At 40.2% G+C, this 18,636-nt stretch overlaps 2 protein-coding genes across 4 annotated transcripts in view; one reads left to right on the forward strand and one right to left on the reverse strand.

The window, feature by feature from the left end:
- The window catches only part of MTOR (mechanistic target of rapamycin kinase), a 63,653-nt gene that overhangs the window by 15,314 nt on the left and 29,703 nt on the right, over positions 1-18,636 (forward strand). For all 3 annotated transcript variants that reach the window (XM_041463348.1, XM_041463346.1, XM_041463349.1), the window contains 7 exons: positions 567-679; positions 1,144-1,306; positions 1,557-1,649; positions 2,323-2,469; positions 3,264-3,406; positions 4,012-4,174; positions 4,289-4,434. In XM_041463348.1, the coding sequence (XP_041319282.1) occupies positions 567-679; positions 1,144-1,306; positions 1,557-1,649; positions 2,323-2,469; positions 3,264-3,406; positions 4,012-4,174; positions 4,289-4,434 (968 nt within the window). The remainder of the gene's footprint in view (positions 1-566; positions 680-1,143; positions 1,307-1,556; positions 1,650-2,322; positions 2,470-3,263; positions 3,407-4,011; positions 4,175-4,288; positions 4,435-18,636) is intronic.
- Positions 5,317-11,445, reverse strand: ANGPTL7 (angiopoietin like 7). The gene is made up of 5 exons (XM_041463350.1): positions 10,954-11,445; positions 9,247-9,347; positions 8,732-8,926; positions 7,753-7,951; positions 5,317-6,782 (listed from the first exon to the last, which is right to left on the reverse strand). Exons 1-5 carry the CDS (start codon positions 11,330-11,332, stop codon positions 6,613-6,615), a joined length of 1,044 nt encoding a protein of 347 aa, XP_041319284.1. The 5' UTR covers positions 11,333-11,445; the 3' UTR covers positions 5,317-6,612.

Consider the following 18,636-nt stretch of genomic DNA (forward strand, 5'->3'; position numbering starts at 1 on the left):
AAGGATTTGATTCTCCCCCTCTATTCTACTCTACTCTTGTGAGACCCCACTTGGAGCATTATTTACAGTTCTGGGGTCCTCAATGTAAGAAGGACACGAAACCATTGGAGCAGGTTGAGAGGAAGCCACAAAGTTGTTAAGAGAACTAGAGCACCTCCCCTGTGAAGGCAGGCTGGGAACATTGGGGCTCTTCAGCCTGGAGAGGAAAAGGTTATATGGAGACCCACTGTATGAAAGGAGCTATAGGGCAGCCAGAGAGAGACACTTTGTCAGGAATTGTAGTGACAGGAAAAGGAGTAACAGGTGCAAACTGAAAGGGGAAATTTAGGTTAGATATTAAGAAGACATTCCTTACTGCATGGGTGGTGAGACGCTGGAAGAGGTTGTGTGTTTAAGTTGTGGATGACCCCACACTGTCATGGCTCAGAGTCAGGTTGGATATGGCCTTGAGCAACCTCATCTAGTAGAAGGTGTCCCTGCCCATGGCGGAGAGGTTGTGACTAGATGATCTTTAGGATCTGTTCCACCCCCTTGACATTCTAGCCTTCTGTGGTTTTTCTCTCCAGCTGCTCAATGCGATCCAGCTCTTCGGAGCTAACCTGGATGACTACCTTCATTTGTTACTACCTCCCATTGTAAAGCTATTTGATGCCCCAGATGTCCCTGTGGTGGCTCGCAAGTAAGTCCTGGTGGCTTTGCAGTCTCTCTCTTTGTAGTTTTACCTGTGATATCCAAGTTCTGCAGTGGCTAAACATTTACAATTAAATACCATTTAGTCCCTTCCTCAGCTTTTTTGTGTTAAATCATTGCAAAAGGTTATTTTTGTTTGGACATGACAGCAGTGTTACTAATTTTTTGGGTTTGTTGATGGGTTTTGATTGTTGTTGGTTGGTTGGTTGGTTTGGGTTTCTTTGTTGTTGTTGTTTGTTTGGGGTTTTTAAGATTTTCTGATTCTCACCTGCTAGTATTTTAGTCACTTGCAAACTGTCCTGCAAGTACTAGCTGCTTTAACAGAGTTCTGGTGGCCTGTTTTTCCTATTGTTATTAATCCTAGGAGGACTGAGCACTTCAATAATTTTTCTTATTTCTTCTTTCTTAACACTATGAGAGACAAATTCTTCCCTCTTTTTGCTCTGACTTAAGAGCTGCTCTAGAAACAGTGGACCGCTTGACAGAGTCCCTGGATTTCACGGATTATGCATCACGGATTATCCATCCCATCGTACGAACACTAGATCAGAGCCCTGAGCTACGAACAACTGCAATGGACACCCTCTCCTCTCTGGTGTTCCAGCTGGGAAAGAAGGTAATATTATTCTTTGGCTTGAAAGCTCACAGAAGGTGTGACTGTTCCAGAGATCAAGGCTTTAAAGGTGAAGTTTTGTTATGTACTCACAAATTTCCAAGAGAACTGATTTTTCTTCTCTTAGTTGTTTTTGGAATTGGGAGTTACTGAAATCAAATTGTTGATGAGAAACCAATTCTGACAATGTGATGGAATTTTACTGTTCTTGGTGCCACTGAGTAATAAGTTTATGATGCATTCCCTTTTACAGTACCAAATTTTTATCCCAATGGTGAACAAAGTCCTGGTGCGACACAGAATTAACCATCAACGCTATGATGTTCTCATCTGCAGAATTGTAAAGGTAAGCTGACAAGTGTACAGTTGTTTGCACTTTGGGGATATTGTCATGTTGAAACAGATGTTTCACTTGTATTTACTCATAAATGAGGAGTGGCTGTTGCTCTGTTTCTGTGTTAAGTGCAGCTTTTTAATGTAACTTTGAAGTTGCAATGGAAAATTTTTTGTCTACTGATATTAAATATTTCCTACAGAAAAATCATGGCAAGTTCCAGGGAAGATCTTAAGACTTGTAGCCGGTGTCATTACTATTCTTTTTCTTGATAGTTCTTAAATGTGGATTTATCCTATTTTTCCCATGGTTTCAGGACTTGAGGAGACCTTGTTATCTCAGTATTTTCTGTGGAATGTCTTACATTTTAAAAATTTAGTAACTAGTTTACAGTTTGTGTGGAATAAGGAACTAGCAAGTCAAATAGGCAATAGTGCTTGTTTCAATGTACATTATTTTGGCTTTTTATACTAGGAGCTAAGAGTTCTTGACAGTTACCTTGAGTAGAAAAGGGATATCATTTAGAGTTCTCTGGCTTTTAAGGTGTAATCTTTATAATGGAACATGGTTATTTCCTTCACAGATTTTGCTGTAAGATTTTGCTGCAAGTGTGCTTTTTTTTGGCTTGTCAAGAATTGCTTCTATATGTGTGGGTGTGATCTTCACTGTAAACCAATTATTGTAGGGTTACACTCTTGCTGATGAAGAGGAGGATCCTCTGATTTATCAGCATCGAATGTTGAGAAGCAACCAGGGAGAAGCTTCGGCCACTGGTCCTGTGGAAACAGGTCCCATGAAGAAATTGCATGTGAGCACCATCAACCTGCAGAAGGTAAGACTGGAGCCTTCACAGTGTGAATTTGCTACTGAAGGGAGCCAGTGTGTCACACTGAAGGAGTTTTGTCTGATACATCTGAACTACATTTATTTATATTGCTTTATGTTGCTTTTTCTATTGTGTACAAAACTGAGGTCAAAGTAGTGTCTGAGACTCTTAAAAGTTGCTCAGCACCTTCTAATTTTAAAGATAGGAGTGAATGGCTGTGAAGTAACCTTTACACTTGCTTGTTAAGTATGAACAAGACTTTCTAGATCACAATGAATAATGTCTCACCAAAAGAGACATCTTTTTCATCGAGCCTCTGCCATTTTTTTATTTTTGCTTTTGCTCCTCTTACATCCTAGTTTTATATTTTCTTGAAGGCAGAACTTAATAGCAAAGCACTGCTTAGTTTGAACAGTACATGCATGCAGCACACAGTTCAGTAATGGGATGGACTGGTTTGAAAATGCTGGACTTAAAAATATAATTCTAAATGCATTAAGTATTTTTAAGCTGATGTTTCAACAGTGTCTTCAGCTCAACATATATTTTTGTAGGGAAGGGATTGTTCATGTTAAATACTTGCCATGTCGTTGCAGGAATACATTTAGGGAAGATTTCTTAGGCATAAGACTTAAGTACTGCAGATTATCTGGTAAAGGTAATGGATTTCAGGAAATTGAAAAGGAATTCTCAGCATGTGGTTTGGAGCTGTAAAGAAGTAATGCTGCCTGCTGATACATTTCTTGTGCTCTTGGGTAGTGCTTTGTTTGGTAGGTGAATTGTCTTCCTTTGCACTGCAGGCCTGGGGAGCAGCAAGAAGAGTTTCCAAGGATGACTGGTTGGAATGGTTAAGGAGACTGAGTTTAGAGCTGCTGAAAGATTCTTCCTCACCATCCCTGCGCTCATGTTGGGCCCTGGCTCAGGCCTATAATCCCATGGCTCGGTACAGTATTTCTGGATTTTTATCATGTGAAATGGTAGATGGAAACCAGATATTATAAGGAAAAAAATAAGGTTATTTAGAAGGTCTTAGGTTTCATAAATAGAGACAGTTCCTGCTTTGGCATAAATCAAAGAGCCAACAGCTTGATTTCATTTCCACACTTCCTAGTTGGCTGCTCCATGATGTGAACAAAACCTTTCATTGAAATTCTGTATGTTAGTCCAGAAATAAGGTAATACACATAAGTGAAGCTGGAAAAACAGCAGAATATGAAATATTTGTATTGAGTATTTACTGTGGTGAATAAAAATGCATCTGAGTGAAATAAACTGCAGTGGTTCTTTACAACCAGCATGTTTGGAGAAACTTTGATAGCATATGATAGCACAACATTTCTATTATTGTAGTATACCAGCCTATTCTATATTTTTTAAATGAAGGTTTCACAGAAGTTAGCTTTATCAAAACTAATCACTGTTTATTGCAGGCAGGCATGTAAGTATATTTTTTAGCTCTCTTTCTCTGGTTAATAAGGTGAGCCCACTATCAAACAGACTTTTTCTCATGAATCCCCACCTCACACTGTCTTTTGTGTTCCTCCCCAGAGACCTCTTCAATGCTGCTTTTGTTTCATGCTGGTCTGAGCTGAACGAGGACCAGCAGGATGAGCTGATCCGGAGCATTGAGCTGGCCTTGACTTCTCAGGATATTGCAGAAGTCACTCAGACCCTGCTGAACTTGGCAGAATTCATGGAGCACAGTGACAAGGTAGAGATGCTGTTGGGCAGCTCCTTCTAGTGCTGTTGTGCTGGCTATTCTCTGTGGAGTTCCTGCCTGCTTTGTAACACTCATCCTGTTCTTGATGTGTGTGCTCTTTCCCAGGGCCCACTGCCTTTGAGAGATGACAATGGCATTGTCCTTCTGGGGGAAAGAGCTGCCAAATGTCGAGCATATGCTAAGGCCCTTCACTACAAAGAGCTGGAATTTCAAAAGGGTCCCACCCCAGCTATTCTAGAGTCTCTCATCAGGTAGGACCACAACTGGTGAGATTTCTGCTCTTCAAGTAGCTAATTTAAGATACCACTAGGATAAATCTAGGCAGTTCTTAGGACTTCACTCTGTCATAAGATGTTGGTAAACTACTTGCAAATGTGCAATTTTAGCTGCTAAGTTCTGTCCTTCTACTGTGTGGTTAAAACTATGATAGAAGCCCAGGGAAGTTTTGCAGGATGAAGTGCAGGAAAAAGTTCTGATTCCCCTCTCTCACCCTCCCAGTTCACTATGGAATGTCATGAAATGGCTGCAGGTTGAATGAGACAGATTTCTATACCTGCATATAAATAAGTCAGAAAAGCTGAAGTTCTTAATTAAGATTTCTCATCACATTCTGCTGATTTAGCTTAGATAGGTCTCATTGCTCTTATGTCAAATAGAAGGTATCATAAATTATGTGTTGTTTCTGAGCTTGGTCAGTGACACAGATGTTAGCCTGAAATAACCTGCACAGAATTTGATGCTAAACTACATGTTTTAAAATGTGAATCTCTATTCCATATCACAGAAATGTTGGCTCAGCTATTTGAGATTAACAAATTGATTTTGGTTGAGCAAAACCTTAACTTTGTCTTTATGTAGTGAATTTTTCAACCCTCCTACTTCCTTGGAATTGTGTTTTCCAATTTTTTTCTCTATTATTTTTTCACCCTTCATTCTGCCTCATATTATTGAGAAAAATACAGAATTCAGTGCATTTTTTCTTGGTCTCAGTTGCTTATGCAGTTTTTTTTTTTTGTGTATCAAAAAGCAGGTTAAGGAGCAAAGAATTGACATAAAGCACACTTAAAAATGAAACAATTTATTAGAAACGAAAAAGTTTTAGAAACCTTTAAAAATCCATTATAGACCACAGTTAAAATAGTTCCAACTATAGTTCCACACAGTTGAAAATTGCATTATGAATATTTGAACATATGTAAATTCCCAAGACACCTTTATCTTCCATTTCACACAGGACTGAACAACCTAATCTAGATTCAAACTCTCTTCAAGGTGAATAAAATTAGATATATTAATTATAACGATCTTGTCCAACATATTCAAACAGTGGTAGGGCTATAGGAGGAGTCTCATTCTTTTTTTAACTGTTATCTTTAACACTGTGTTATGTGAGGGAGAAGTTCATTTTTGACAGAATACCTCTAGGTATCTTCCAACTGGGGTCGTTTTCAAAACAGATTTTGATACTCCTCAGTCTGCTGTGTTGGCAAACATTCTCTTAGGTGAAATAACTTCTGGCACTTAGGGATTCTCTGGTGTGTACTAGTGTTCTGCTCATGAATACAGTGGTTTTAAGTGTTGGAGTCGAGTTCTTTGGCTGTGTCTGGACTTTTTCTTTGCTAACCTGCTGCTCATTCTCAACCTTACTGACATACAGCATGTTTGTATTCTAACCTGAATACAGTTTGAGAACTGCCCAGAAAGTTATTTTTCTAGTTTATCAGCATTTAGGTGATCTGTGTGGATAAAAATAAACATTGGAGGGCCCATGGGACAAATCCTCCTCCAGTGTTACTATTTGTTAGGGCATCCTTCAGTGGGGATTATTTGAGGCAGCAGCAGGAGGTGGCAGTAAAAGGTCAGGGGAGAATCTGGACAATGCTAATTAATGCAACATTTTTAAGCTTTGTTCTTCTGTGGGAAAGTAAGCCACTTAATGTACACCAAAGAAAGGTGCATCAGGGACACTTCTGATTGATTCCTCTGGCTTAAACGAGTCTGTAACTTTTGTGGTTTGAGTGCTTCTTGAAAGAAGTTGCTTAGCAGTACTTGCTCCAGACACTGAAGGAAAGGAAGCAAAGAGGCTTTTGCTTTTCAGTCCCTGCCTATCTGGTTAATAGTACTAAGGCAACCCAGTAATCACACTGCTGGTGAAAACACACCCATAGGTTTTCTGAAGGTGCTATAAGTGCATTCAGTTCTAAGCTACTCTAACACAATATTTTTCCCTTTGCAAAGAGCCTGAAGAGAAGGAAACAAGCCTGAGTGCTGATAGTACTGGTGGCTGTGGCTGGTGTCGCAGTGTTTGTGCACATCACCAGTACGTAGCTGTTGCATCTGTTGGATGAAATGAAACATTTTTTGGCTGTTTATTGCCCACCTTTTGCGTGGTGAAGTCATGTAGCTGTACAATCAAACGTTGATTTTTTCTATGGTTTGAAATCCTCTGGCCGGATCTTCATCTCCACTCTCTTGAGGGAGTAGGTGGATCCGTGCCATCCGTACCAGGTGATGCCATCCATGTTCTTGGTGTGCTCTCCTTTGCGGTAGTAGACCCCATTCAGGTTGGAATCTGTGCAGCAGTTGTACCAATATCCACCTTGTCAGGAAACATAATAGATTCCTGACATTAATTTGTATTAATTATATTTATATCATCAATTTATATTAATGATTACTACTTGTTCTGGATGACAATGAGCAGAATACAGCATTTAATCCCTGGAGCCTATAGCTCTGATAGTTGAGGTTGCAGGTAAATTTAAAACTTAACATAGATATTTAGGAACTTAAAGGCATTACAGCTCTATAGTCAAATTAGTCCAGTAGCTTTTAATTTAGTTGCTCATTCCTCTTAGAATATTTCCTTGACGTGTTTCTGACTCGGTGAATTAGCATAGGAAATGAATCTGGGTAATTTGTTAGAGCATCTTAGGGTGTTTAAAAAGTTCCTGAACTCTCTGAGTATTTATTGAGACTGAGATCAACAGTTTTATTTGCATGTTGTGTGTGACATAATGTGGAAAATAAAGAGCAAGATGTAATGAAGATAATGATCTTTGACAGAACTCAAAGATGCTAAATTAAGAGAGTAGCCTCTGAAATTAGAGGCTTGTAATAGGGTTGTAATAAAGATCACAAGTCAAGCTGAATGTGGAGGTGAATACAGGAGAAGAATTACAGGTGCCTACTAATACTAGGATTTGAAAACTTACAAAAATAAAAGGAAAAATAAGAACCTGATAGATATTAAGGAATAACTTCCTGTCTTCACTGTATTTTATCAGCATGTGAGACAGTCTGGCAGATACTATAATGGACTGGGTAACTGTGTGTAGGGGAGAGCACACACTTATTTTAAGAGTACCGATGTCTGTAATACACAGTCTGGCTCTGTAAATCAGCTTTAACTGCCAGATTTCCCACACAAGTGTATTTTCCAGAATGGTTCACCTCTCCCTTGATTTGCCATTCGGATGTTACTGGTTGCATGGACAGAGGGAGCGTTGGGCTCTCTACAGCTGACCCAAGCCGCTCTCTGGGGACAGGAGGGGGTGTGTGTGTGTTACCTTTACGGAACTGGGCGCAGTCATCCACACACTTGTCGTTGTCCTTGTCCTTTGTGCTGAAGGCCGTGTTGTTGTGGTAGCGCAGGGAGTCCCGCCCGGTGTTGCCGGTGTAGTTGCCCAGGAACAGGCGGTAGCTGTTGATTTCGTTGCTCAGGGTGAACTGCCGGTACTGGGCATAGCGTGTGTTACCTTCCCAGTCCTGCACGCAGCAGGGAGAAGAAATCAGTCCTGTTAGAACACTTACCAAAAAGACTCCAACATCCATAATTATATACGTATATTTTTGCTGTCTCAGACTGCAGAAACTGTTCTGTTAAGGCAAAGGAACTTTCCAGAGCAAAGCATGAAACTTCCAAGTTTTATCTGCACTGGTGTTGTACAATCTGTAGGAAACCTGATGTGCAGCTCTTGCATTCAGTATTCTTGTGTCAGCATGCTGCCTCAAATAATTTTTTTCCTGTCTGAAACAGTGACTTTTAGGTATCAAGCCTTTCAGTTTATACATATCCCATCCTTCAAAGCTATTGTACCAACTATAAACTAGTCTAAGTCAAATCCAAGCCTTTAACAGACTGGAGAAATTGAGGGCAACACAATGCAAACTCTTGTACCCAGGCTGGAAGGAAGTGCTGCAAAATGAAGACTCAGAGGCTTGGAAACTTAATGGGACATCTCTTTTTGAATTTGTAAATCTGAGATGATCAGCAGTTTGATCTCTGTCTGCAGTGGCTTCTGCAAAGAGCCCCAGACATTCTGAAGACACAACGTGTGTGCAGACAGAAGGTTGTGCCACTGGCTTTGCACAGGGGAGAACATACTTCTGCCTTGTGTTTGAATGTATTCCTAGGTTGATCCTACTTCCTTCTCCTGTAATTAAAGCATGCAAATTCTTTGGGCCTCCTAAAAAGATAGGAGCTGGTGTCTGGTACTGGGGAATAAAGAAGCCTTTTGCTGCTGAAATTAAGAGCTTATTAATTACCTCCAATTCTACTCGCAGAACAGTGGGGCGTCTTGAAAGTCGGTAGATATTTTCATTTCCCAGCCAAAAATCTCCCCTAATATTGCCAAATCCTTCCCTGTATTGTTTCCAGTCCCTGTTAAATGATGTCAAACCAACTTTACGTCTTTGGATGACAGTCCAGCCACCTCCATCTGTCTCCATGTCACAGAACACCTGGAATAGGAAAAAAAGGCAGTGGTTACTTCTCAGTAGACTTAGGAAGGTTCAGTTCTCTTAACACAAGACATTGTTCCAGATTTCACAACCTGAAGAAACTTCCATGGCAAAAAATTATTAGATAAACCCTTTTTCTATTTTCTCTCTTAAATGTACGTACACTCTTTCCATCCTTTAAAGTTTGCTTAGATAAAGATGCTGATGGCAAGTGCAGGGTACCAAAACTTAGTGTGTGCTTTTATCATCTCTGTAGAGAGGGATTTCTTGATTATATTTTTAAAGACATGTAATGTGCATTATGTACTGAATAGCCTTACCTCCAGATCTGGAATTCCCAAAAATTCATCAGGAGGTAACCTGTAGACACCAGAAATTCGGTAGTTCCTCTGGTAAAGTGATGAGCAGTCATAAACAGCATCTACTTGAATCAGAACCAGAAAGTGAGAATCTGAGCAGCAAGAACTCCTCTTCTGTAAGGGTGCTTTCTGCAAAGTTTAGTTTGTAGTACAAGGAGTAAGGAAGAAGGCTTTCCACAAGTCTAATGTTTTCCTGAAATGGCTTCACTATGAGTAGTGTGTGCATTGGCAAAAGGTGTTGCAACACTGCGATTTTGTGATATTTATTTACTTTAATATTTTTAACCTCTGCTATGCAAAAAGACATCTCTGCTTTCTCATCACATTGCCACTGTGTGTCCGTGCTGGAAAGTATATTTGCTCACCCCCTACTAAGTAATAAAGACACATCCAGTGAAATGGCCAAGCCTGCTGCGAGGTGTCTGTCTTGAGTGTGTGAAGAGCTTGGCCAAGTTTGTGGGTGAGGGATGTTTGTTCAGCCCTCTGCACTGGCATCTGTGACAGAGAAAGTGCCTTTTAACTGCAGTCAGTCAGTCTGTGAAAGCCTCTTTTCCTCCTGTTGCAGGAGCTGACTTGAAGGTGGTAAAATGCAGAGCTATTTTGAGGAGGATAAATGAGCTGAAGCAAGGCTTTATAATGTCTGACAGTTTTCAAAAATGTCTCTTACCTAGTGAGGTGAGACACATCTGTCTTAAATACCTTCTGGGCTAGTTTCTGCTGCATGTAAATGTTTTTTCTTCAGCTTCAAGAGACTTGTTATGGTGTAACTTTTTTTAAGGCCTACTGTAAATAGTGATGTGTCAAAACTAACCAGATGGAATATTTTAGAGGAAGAATTAAATAAGTAGATTTAGAAGTTCTTCCTTAATGTTAAAAAAAAAAATCCTAATGAAGTCTTTTGGCAAACCCAGTTGAGACTGAGACAATCTAAGCTCTTTGCAGAATTTCATTTGAAGAGAAAAGTCAGCAGAGAGGATGCTTTCTTCTAGAAGTGCCTTTACAGGTAACTGACCTAAAAATGCACCTGCATTCCACATTGAGTACAGGCCTGTGCAATCACTGTGTGCAGTGACATTTTCCCTCAGGGAAGAGAATTTTGAAGAATTTAACTGTGGTCTGGCTAGGTATAAATCACAGTTTGTATTCTATATCACAGTTTGTATTTAATCTACAGCCTTGAACTTTTAAGAACTATCATTCAAAAATAATGGACCACTCTTTTTTTTACTCTGATTCAGAGATAGTCATAAAGATAAAATTACAAATCTTTAGTAATTCCTTGAGAGCGTTTCTAATTGTTTTAACAATTTCTCGTCTCCTGTCAGCTCTGTGAGCTCAGAGGTTATTACTGTCAGAGCCATTCCCTTACCAAGCCAGCTCCTGTTCTTTTAGGATTGGTAGTGTACTGCTCAGAAAATGAAACAGTAGACTGAATTCCTCACTGTAGAAATGCAATACCTGTTCAATTTCTGCATTCCTTAAGAACAGACATAGATATAAAAATACAGATGAAGAAATTCAAACTAGTTTTCTCATGGTCACTGCCTAAGCAGCAGTTTTCAGTGTGCATGCTTGCTAACCATGTTAGCAGGACATGCTAGCACTAGGAACTAGTCATTAATTGTGCATTGAGAGGTGTATCTGGGAGCTTGGTGACTCCCTCCTTACCAGCTGATGTTTGTGTGACCATCTGAGCTGCCTGGAGTTGCATGATGTCTATCTGGTTGTTCATTTCGGAGTACTTGCTCTCAGCGTCGATGAGGCGCGTCTCCATCTGCTTGGTGCTCCCTTCCAGCTCCATCACCTGCATCACCACATTCACCCAGTCCCCTTCCTGCTTCTTGCTCAGCTCCTGCAGCATTCTGCTCAGGTTGGCTACCTGCAGCTTGAGCTCCTTGATCTCCTCACAGCAGCCTGGCATCTTCAGCTGAGCATTCCCATTGATCATCCTCCTCTTGGGAGGTTTCTGCAGCAGTGCTGGGTGGATCACCACAGCCACAGTGACAATGCAGAGCCATGCCAGCTGAACCGTGGGTCTTGCTGGCATTTTTGCTTACAGCAACAGAAACCTTCCAGCTGACTGCAGTAGTCTGAATGCAGCTGGGATAGGTATAAAATTTCCTGCAGCAGCCTGGTACCTTCCTTGCTTCCAATGAAGTGAGTCTCTGAAGGTGGAGCCTGAGGAAGTGGCTTTTTTTCAGACACCTCCTGTCAGAGTCTATGCACTTGGGAAGTCTGTCTCAAAGCATCTTATATACTATTTTTCTGTTTACCTCCACCCCCCTGAAACTATGAAGAGCTTGCTGGCCCCTCCCAGTTCATCTGTTCATATCAGGTATTTACAGGGTGAAATTGGAACAGGTTTCAGCCAGGAAAGGTTGGGGAGAGCAGGAGGGACTTCCCTCAGTTCTGTCTTGAAGGGGTGTAGGAGAGGGCTAGGAAATGAGAAGAATTTCCAGCAATTATTGCCTGTTGGATTGGAGCCCTCTTGGTGACTAGTTCTGGCACTTAAATAACATGAGAGCATTAGAGATCCAGAATGTGAAAAGGCTGTTCAAAATGGGTGAGTTTATAGAAGTTCAAGGAACGTAGCTCCCTAGAAGGTAGCCCTGGCTGCTACAAGTCCTACTACAACCCCAGAAGTTGTTTGGGGTAACTGTGATTGCATTATTTCTTAATTTAGACAGTATTTTAGCAAATGAATTAGTTAAGCATCTGATCCTCTTCTCTCTGGATACTGGGTTCTCTGCACTATTAATGTTGTAAAATCCACTGCTGTTCTTTTAGAAATGGGATATCTGAGGGTGGGATGAAATGAAATCTGCAGAATGTGTAATTAAAAACTCACTCCTCTGTTTATTCATAGTGGGCAAGTGAAAGGACATTAAGTAATGGTGAGAGTCTATGTAAAATTGACACAGGGTGGTTGTTTTTACAGGCAATGGGATCTAACACCAGTGTTAGGGAGGCCAGTTTATTAATAGGATTTTGAGAGGCAAATCTATGGTTAATTAAAATATCCATAGTTACATAAACAGTAGATTTTAGAGTAAATCTTAAGTTTTTAGACATTCAGAGTATTAGTCCAGTCTCACCTGGCTGAGATGCCATCTTCCCCTCCTCTTTTATATCTTTTAACACTTCAGAATTTTAGTATAGCAGCTTGATGTCCAAATAAAACCATTTCAGCCAAGGTGCAGCCTTTTCCAGAAGGTCTGCAGGCTTACTTCTAGATCCTTCTGGATAAGTTTTTGCTCCTCAGGCCAGCTGCTCTGAAATTGCCTAACGTGTGGGTTCTTGCATCTTCCTGCAAAATTTCTGATTATGATAACGGGCAGAAATAAGATGAAATAAAGGATTAAATGCCTCATGTATCTGCTCCTTGCATAAACACTGTGAAAGCTTCTTGATGTCCAAGGAAACAAAAGAAAGCTAATCTTGCACTTCTCACAAAGGCCATTAGGACAAACCCAGCTGACACACACTGTCCCATCTTGGCTTCTTTTGCTGATCCAAAGTGGCTGCAGGATTTCTGCTTGATTAGGAACCATTAGAAGAGCCTTGCTGACCTGACATTTGCTTTTAAAGAAATAGAAGGCACAATTGCTTGTTGATGCAGTTTCTCTCCCTCCTCAGCTCTGATACACTTGTTGCTTGATGCTTCGTTATTGCCTCTGATTTTCACTGGGGCTGGCTAATAGTTTTTCTCCAAAACAGACCACAAGAGTGTGAAGATGTTGGGAGATGAAGTCATCAAAGCACTGCAGGAGTGGAATATTAATACTTGTAAATCTGAATTTTTATAGAGAAGGAAGAGGGAATCTTTATGAGGAGGTCAGAATTAGAGCTCTCCAAACAAGCAGTTGTCTTGTGGGTGACTGACTGCCTGTGTGCTGTGCTCAAGAGAAAACAACTGAGTCTGTCGTGTCAGCTGCTGAGGCCACTGTGTGGGATTGGTGAGCTGAGATACTGCCAGGGAGTATCAAGTACAATTTGTTTAAAGCACAGAGGGTACCTCCATAACAGACCATAGACTTCAGTCAATTTTTGCCGTGGACATTCCAGAAACCTTCCATAGCAAAGTTGCTTTTTATACTTCAGACCAGAAAGTGCCACTGCACACAGATGAAAGCCTGACCTTTTTGTTCTGCCTCTAATCCTGTCTGAGCCCTCTTCCAGCTGGAGCTTCTGTGATTCCCAGAGGCAAATTCTTCACTGGCTTCCTGAGATGAGAAACATGTTTTTGTCAAAGTTGGAACAGAAAATAGAACAGGCCAGACTCTGCTTCTCTGCCCCAAAAGGCCACCGTGCTACCACCCCCATTGTGTTACACAGGACTTTAATCCATTCTGCTGCTGCTCCCACTCACCATAACTCTCCTGTCTTGGACAGGTGTGGAAGAGGGGAGCCACCTGTAGGTCCATGCATTCCCTCTTTATACAAATTTTGAAAGGATCCAAGATTCAATTGAACACATATGTTACAAAACACGACAAAAAGGCCTCCAAATCCCTTCTCTAAACTGGAATATTTAATTGGAAATAAGATAGCCAGGGTTTTATTTTGGATTCAGCTTCTAATTTGTATATCCAAGTGCAAACCATCTTTCTTCCGAGTACTTTGATTTACCTGATTTAAAACAGAATGCTTTGTACTGTTTAAGAGGGTGACAACAGACATATTGTGCAGGAATGAAAAAGCACAAATCTTCCTATCTGTCATTATTTTAGAGAAAACATTAAAAGAGATTTGGGCAGAGACATCCCTTGGCAGAGATATCAGCCTTAGTGGAATTTGACTTCTTTATGAATATTTGAAAGATGGGTCTTTCCCAGTTTCATGGAGAGCTGAATATGGTCACTGAGGTGGCAATAGCTACAGATGGTAGTCATTGCCAGGTTAGGTCAGTAGCTGGAGCTGACAAAAGCTGTTCTGCTGTTCTGTACTGTTCTACTTAAGATGTTAATTCAGGATCCTGGTACATTTTGTAAAGAGGTAAAGTTTGGGGCATAGCTGGGGAGAAATTAGTTCCATGATTACGGGGTGGATCCTGTTCTTTCTTTTCCCCAATACTGATGGAGAAATTGAGCATCATTTGACCTGAAATCCATCAGCCTAGTTTTCCTCCATTATATTTTGTATGTGGAAATACTGTGGTACATGATAGCTAAAAAGACAAGATTATAAAGTCAAGAACATGAGACAAATCCTTTTTGACTTTATTAATGATGCAGTTCTGAAGTGGTTGGGAGAACTGAGGCTAATCATGGTTTCAATCTGTATGTGCCATATGTTTATAATGTTGATTGATGTTACTAAATTCAAATATATCATTATTACTTGATTAGAACCAGTTATCTCCTGTCCCTGGAGGGCCAGATTAAATTAGAGGTGAGTTTAAATGATTGCCTTCTCTGGGAAGCTGTTCTGGCAGGTGTATGCAAAGCTGAGACAAGAAGAAAAGCTCAGTGCCCTGTGGCTATTTATTTGGTAGCCATTCGTTGCAAACCCCTTAATATGCATCTGGCAAATGCTGAGAATCTGGAATTCCTGGTGCTTGCTGAGGTGGCAAAGGCTCTCATCAGCTCTCAGCTGGCCCATTATGGAGCCCACACTGTGCTGGAGCTCTGCAATACTGCTTTTCCCTCCCAGCAAATGTGAAACTGTTCACCTTTGGCTTTGGAGATGCTCATAAATGCTCCAGCATTTACTCTACTACAGCTTTATGGTCAGGATTGTGTTGTAAGTCTCTGACGTTATATGGGAGAGGGCTTGATAAGAAACAAAACACTGCTAGTTCCTGCTTTCTTTTGTGATTTGTGATTTCTTTTTTATTTAAGGCATCCCCTCTTTGCATAACCAAAACACAAAGACTGGCTCTGTGTTTCACCTTTTTTTGCTAAATATCCTACTTAGCAATTTTTTTTTTTCTTCTCTGCTTTCTGGCTAATAAAAAATAGGTGATACAAAACCTTTTGCAGCCTAAGCAGCAGGGTTAGCTAAGAAATTTACTTTAACATTTTTCACTGATTTTTTTCTTTCAAAACTGATGAATGTTTTTATTTATTTTGCAAGCATTTATATCAAGTTTGGGAACTTAGCCAGTTTGGATGCCTGTGAGCAATGTGGTGTCTCCTTGTTGGAAGCCAAAGGGACTGCTCTGGCCTGGAAGCACTCAATCATCACAACTCTTATTCAAAACAGTTCTTTCCTGGTATCAGTTTCTCAAACATATTTGTTCCCAGAATGGTAATACTTTTTAGTGGCATGATGGACATTTCTGAGATTTCTTGAGTCAGGGACTGGGGGATGCCTCAAGACAAATAAATCATGGAACTGGGGAAAATGGCCATCAAAGCCAGTTCCTTTTGCCAGAGGATTATCTGTTCCCCCAAGTCTCCACAAAGTAGCAGTGCCTTCCAATCCTAGAAGCAGATCTCAGCACTTCTTCAGGAGGAAAAACAAGCTTGGCTGAGGCTGGTAAAGTCCGTCATACAGAGAATCTTTCTAAGCAAACTTGAGGAGACTGAAAAAAATAAGAGGTTATCTACTTGTCTAGATTCTGCATACAAGCTGCTTTATTGCAAAAATAAAGTTTCTTTATTATGTTTGGGATGCATTCTGGCAATAGGAAATGTTTGTGCTCCCTCATGGATAAGTTTGGGACCGCTTGAAAAGGCTCTGTTAAAATAAAGGGTTTCTTCTTCTAATTTTTGTGAGAAGATGAGGAAGTCTGGTTGCTTCTGAGTTCTTGAAAATTTAATGTATTTTGAGTGACAGAGAGTATTGTCAATATCAAAGATAGTGGAAGACTGGAAATCTCCCAGAACTGTATAAAAGAGAACATTTCTAGTAAATATTACACATTTGTGCCTTGGGTTTGTAGGGGAGAAAAGCCCATCATTTGCATTCTCTTCCCACTGAACACAGTAAAGTTGGTGTAGTGGTTTTGGTTTGCCAATTTAAGATTTCTCCAATTTTAAAACTTCCCAACCAATGCTGGTGAGTGTGGCAGGTTTGGTGCTGGTTAATCACCAATGCAGTCACTTCTGGCTGTGAGGTAGGATTTTGATTCCCAGTTCATGTCTGGTTTCTGTTTAAATAACCTTTAAAATATACAAGCAATAGGAGTATATTTCTCTTAAGTATTGTTTTTTTGTGATTCTGGCTCAGTGTACATGTAAAACCTACAGTTTTGATATCTTAATAACCAAGCAGTAGATTTATGTAGCTTTTTACTACTAATAAAATTCGAAGATTTAAGATTTTTGACCAAGATTTTTGTATTAGGAAGTTTGTCAAGGGTAGTCACTTTTTGTAGGGATAGACTGACATAGCAATTGGAAAATGTTTTTCATCAGAAGGCTTGTTTACATTTTATTATCCCACTCCTCATGATCAAGTGCTCCAAATAGGTTAGGGTTGGACATGATGCTGACTACAGTACAGATACTGTTTAATAAACGGGGGTGGAAATTTAAATTATATTGTTCTGTGTAAAGTAATTATGCAGTGGGCCCACGTGAGCTGAACTCATACCAAACTTCATTGATAAGAATTAGTTTTGCAACTGAATTATATGCTCATTTAGAGGGAAAGTGTAAGGGTCTTCTGTTGTTTTGTTGGTTTTGCTAATCACTTTGTTTATTGAATTAAATGTGAAATGAAATGGTGGGTATTAAGCACTGAAATTAGTGCATTAGTTCAAAGTTGATTTGACTTAGGAAGTCTTGTTATTCCTGTGCTCTCCCACTCGCAAGCATGGGACAGCTCTGTCTTGAAACAGCTCCAGTATATTTTAGTAAGTATGTTAGCATTGAAAACACATAATTTTTAAATCTTTTCCTTGAGCATTAGCACTAGAATGCTCTTCCAGCCCATAGCAGCAGTAGAGCTGAATACTCTCTATGTTACCAGTGACCTACCAAAGCTATACCTAAGAACTTCTAAAATGTTCTAAATGCCCTAAAAACATTCTTTTAAGGCTCTCCTGCCAAGCCTTCAAGTAGGAGATAGTGGTGGAGTTTTTTCTAGCTTTTTAACAAAAATGAACTGATGAGTATGTTCTTCCCTCAGTGACTATGGAGAACAACTCATCTTTTCCTTTAATATTAAACTTAACATTATTCTGAGCTAGGAATAATTGCAAGGACATCTGCTTGTAAACAGAGACTTCAGTTACTGTCCAGCAGCTTAGCCAACAGCATTGGCTCTCATATCTTGAGAGATGTTTTCCCACCTTCTCCTTTCATCCAGAGAGATTTTGTAATTATCTTTTTTCAGCTAGAAGGAGAAATCCATCCCCTTGACTCTAATCCAGTAAACTGCCCTGATTTCCAGCAGCAACACTGTGGCTAAAAACCCCTGGCAGCTCTGCCTGGCTGGAATATTAGCCCTCAGGGCCTTTTCTGAATGCCTGGATGCTTTTCTGCAGTGTTTTTGTTTCTGTTCAGTCTCCAGCATGGTGGCTAGAAAACAGCTCTGGAGTGCTTTTCAGAGAGTTATAACATTTAGGAAGATTCTGTCTGAGCACAGATTCCTCAGCTCTGCAGGGAGAGGAGCAGTGCCTTCATGGAAGGAAGGTGAAAGAGAAGGAAAGCACAGAATGTTGTATTTTCTTAATGTGTGTTTTGAATGCACCAGGTTAAAATAGTGTGTATACAAAATAGGCTGGGAGAGGGGAGTCACAGCATTTATTGCTTTTGCAGAAATGGTCCTAAGCACAGGGAAAAGCAGCTGCAGGGAGAGGCTTATCCCAGTCAGAGCCTTATCCTAGTCCACAAAATTATCTGTCACTCTCACTGTGCTGTAGATCATTTGTTACAAGAGAGTAATTTATGATTATTAACAGCTACTGCTGTGTATTCTTGTAAATCAAAGTCTTTCTCCTTTCCCTCCCCATCTTTTCCTTCCCTTTGCTTAAATCTAACCATAAATAGATTTGAGACAGTTAATTCTGCTTTGGACAGTCAAGAAAGTAAGAAACAAAAGGAGTAATTGAGTGCACCAGGAAGTGGCAGAAGAGCATTGCTAATTGTGAAATAATAAAAGAAAACGGTCAATTTTGTCAGGAAGTGTTGTCAAGAAAGATAACTTGGAAGTAATTAACTGTCTGACATGCTGGAATGTGTCTGCCAATGGCTCTTTAAGTCATCAGGTCATGAAATGTGACAGCCATTTATCACTTCTGTGAGGCTGCTGCCAAGCTTTCCCTTGGGAAACTAGCTGGAGTTAGTGTGCTCTTTGACTACTTTGTTAAAAAAAATGACATGGGTCTGTTTTAAGTGCTTCCTATTATTGGGTGCCAGTCATCTTGAATTGTGATTGTGGTGTATTCTTAGTCTGGCTAAA

The sequence above is a fragment of the Pyrgilauda ruficollis genome, unplaced genomic scaffold (assembly GCF_017590135.1).
Source record: "Pyrgilauda ruficollis isolate IOZ18807 unplaced genomic scaffold, ASM1759013v1 scaffold165, whole genome shotgun sequence".
Lineage (NCBI taxonomy): Eukaryota > Metazoa > Chordata > Aves > Passeriformes > Passeridae > Pyrgilauda > Pyrgilauda ruficollis.

Excerpts from the sequence above, each read along its gene's own strand:
- ANGPTL7 (XM_041463350.1), bottom strand. The coding sequence starts at position 11,332 with ATGCCAGCAAGACCCACGGTTCAGCTGGCATGGCTCTGCATTGTCACT. Across the intron at positions 8,927-9,246 it reads TGGGAATTCCAGATCTGGAG|GTGTTCTGTGACATGGAGAC; the intron begins GTAAGGCTATTC and ends TTCCTATTCCAG. Across the intron at positions 6,783-7,752 it reads CTGCGCCCAGTTCCGTAAAG|GTGGATATTGGTACAACTGC; the intron begins GTAACACACACA and ends TTTCCTGACAAG.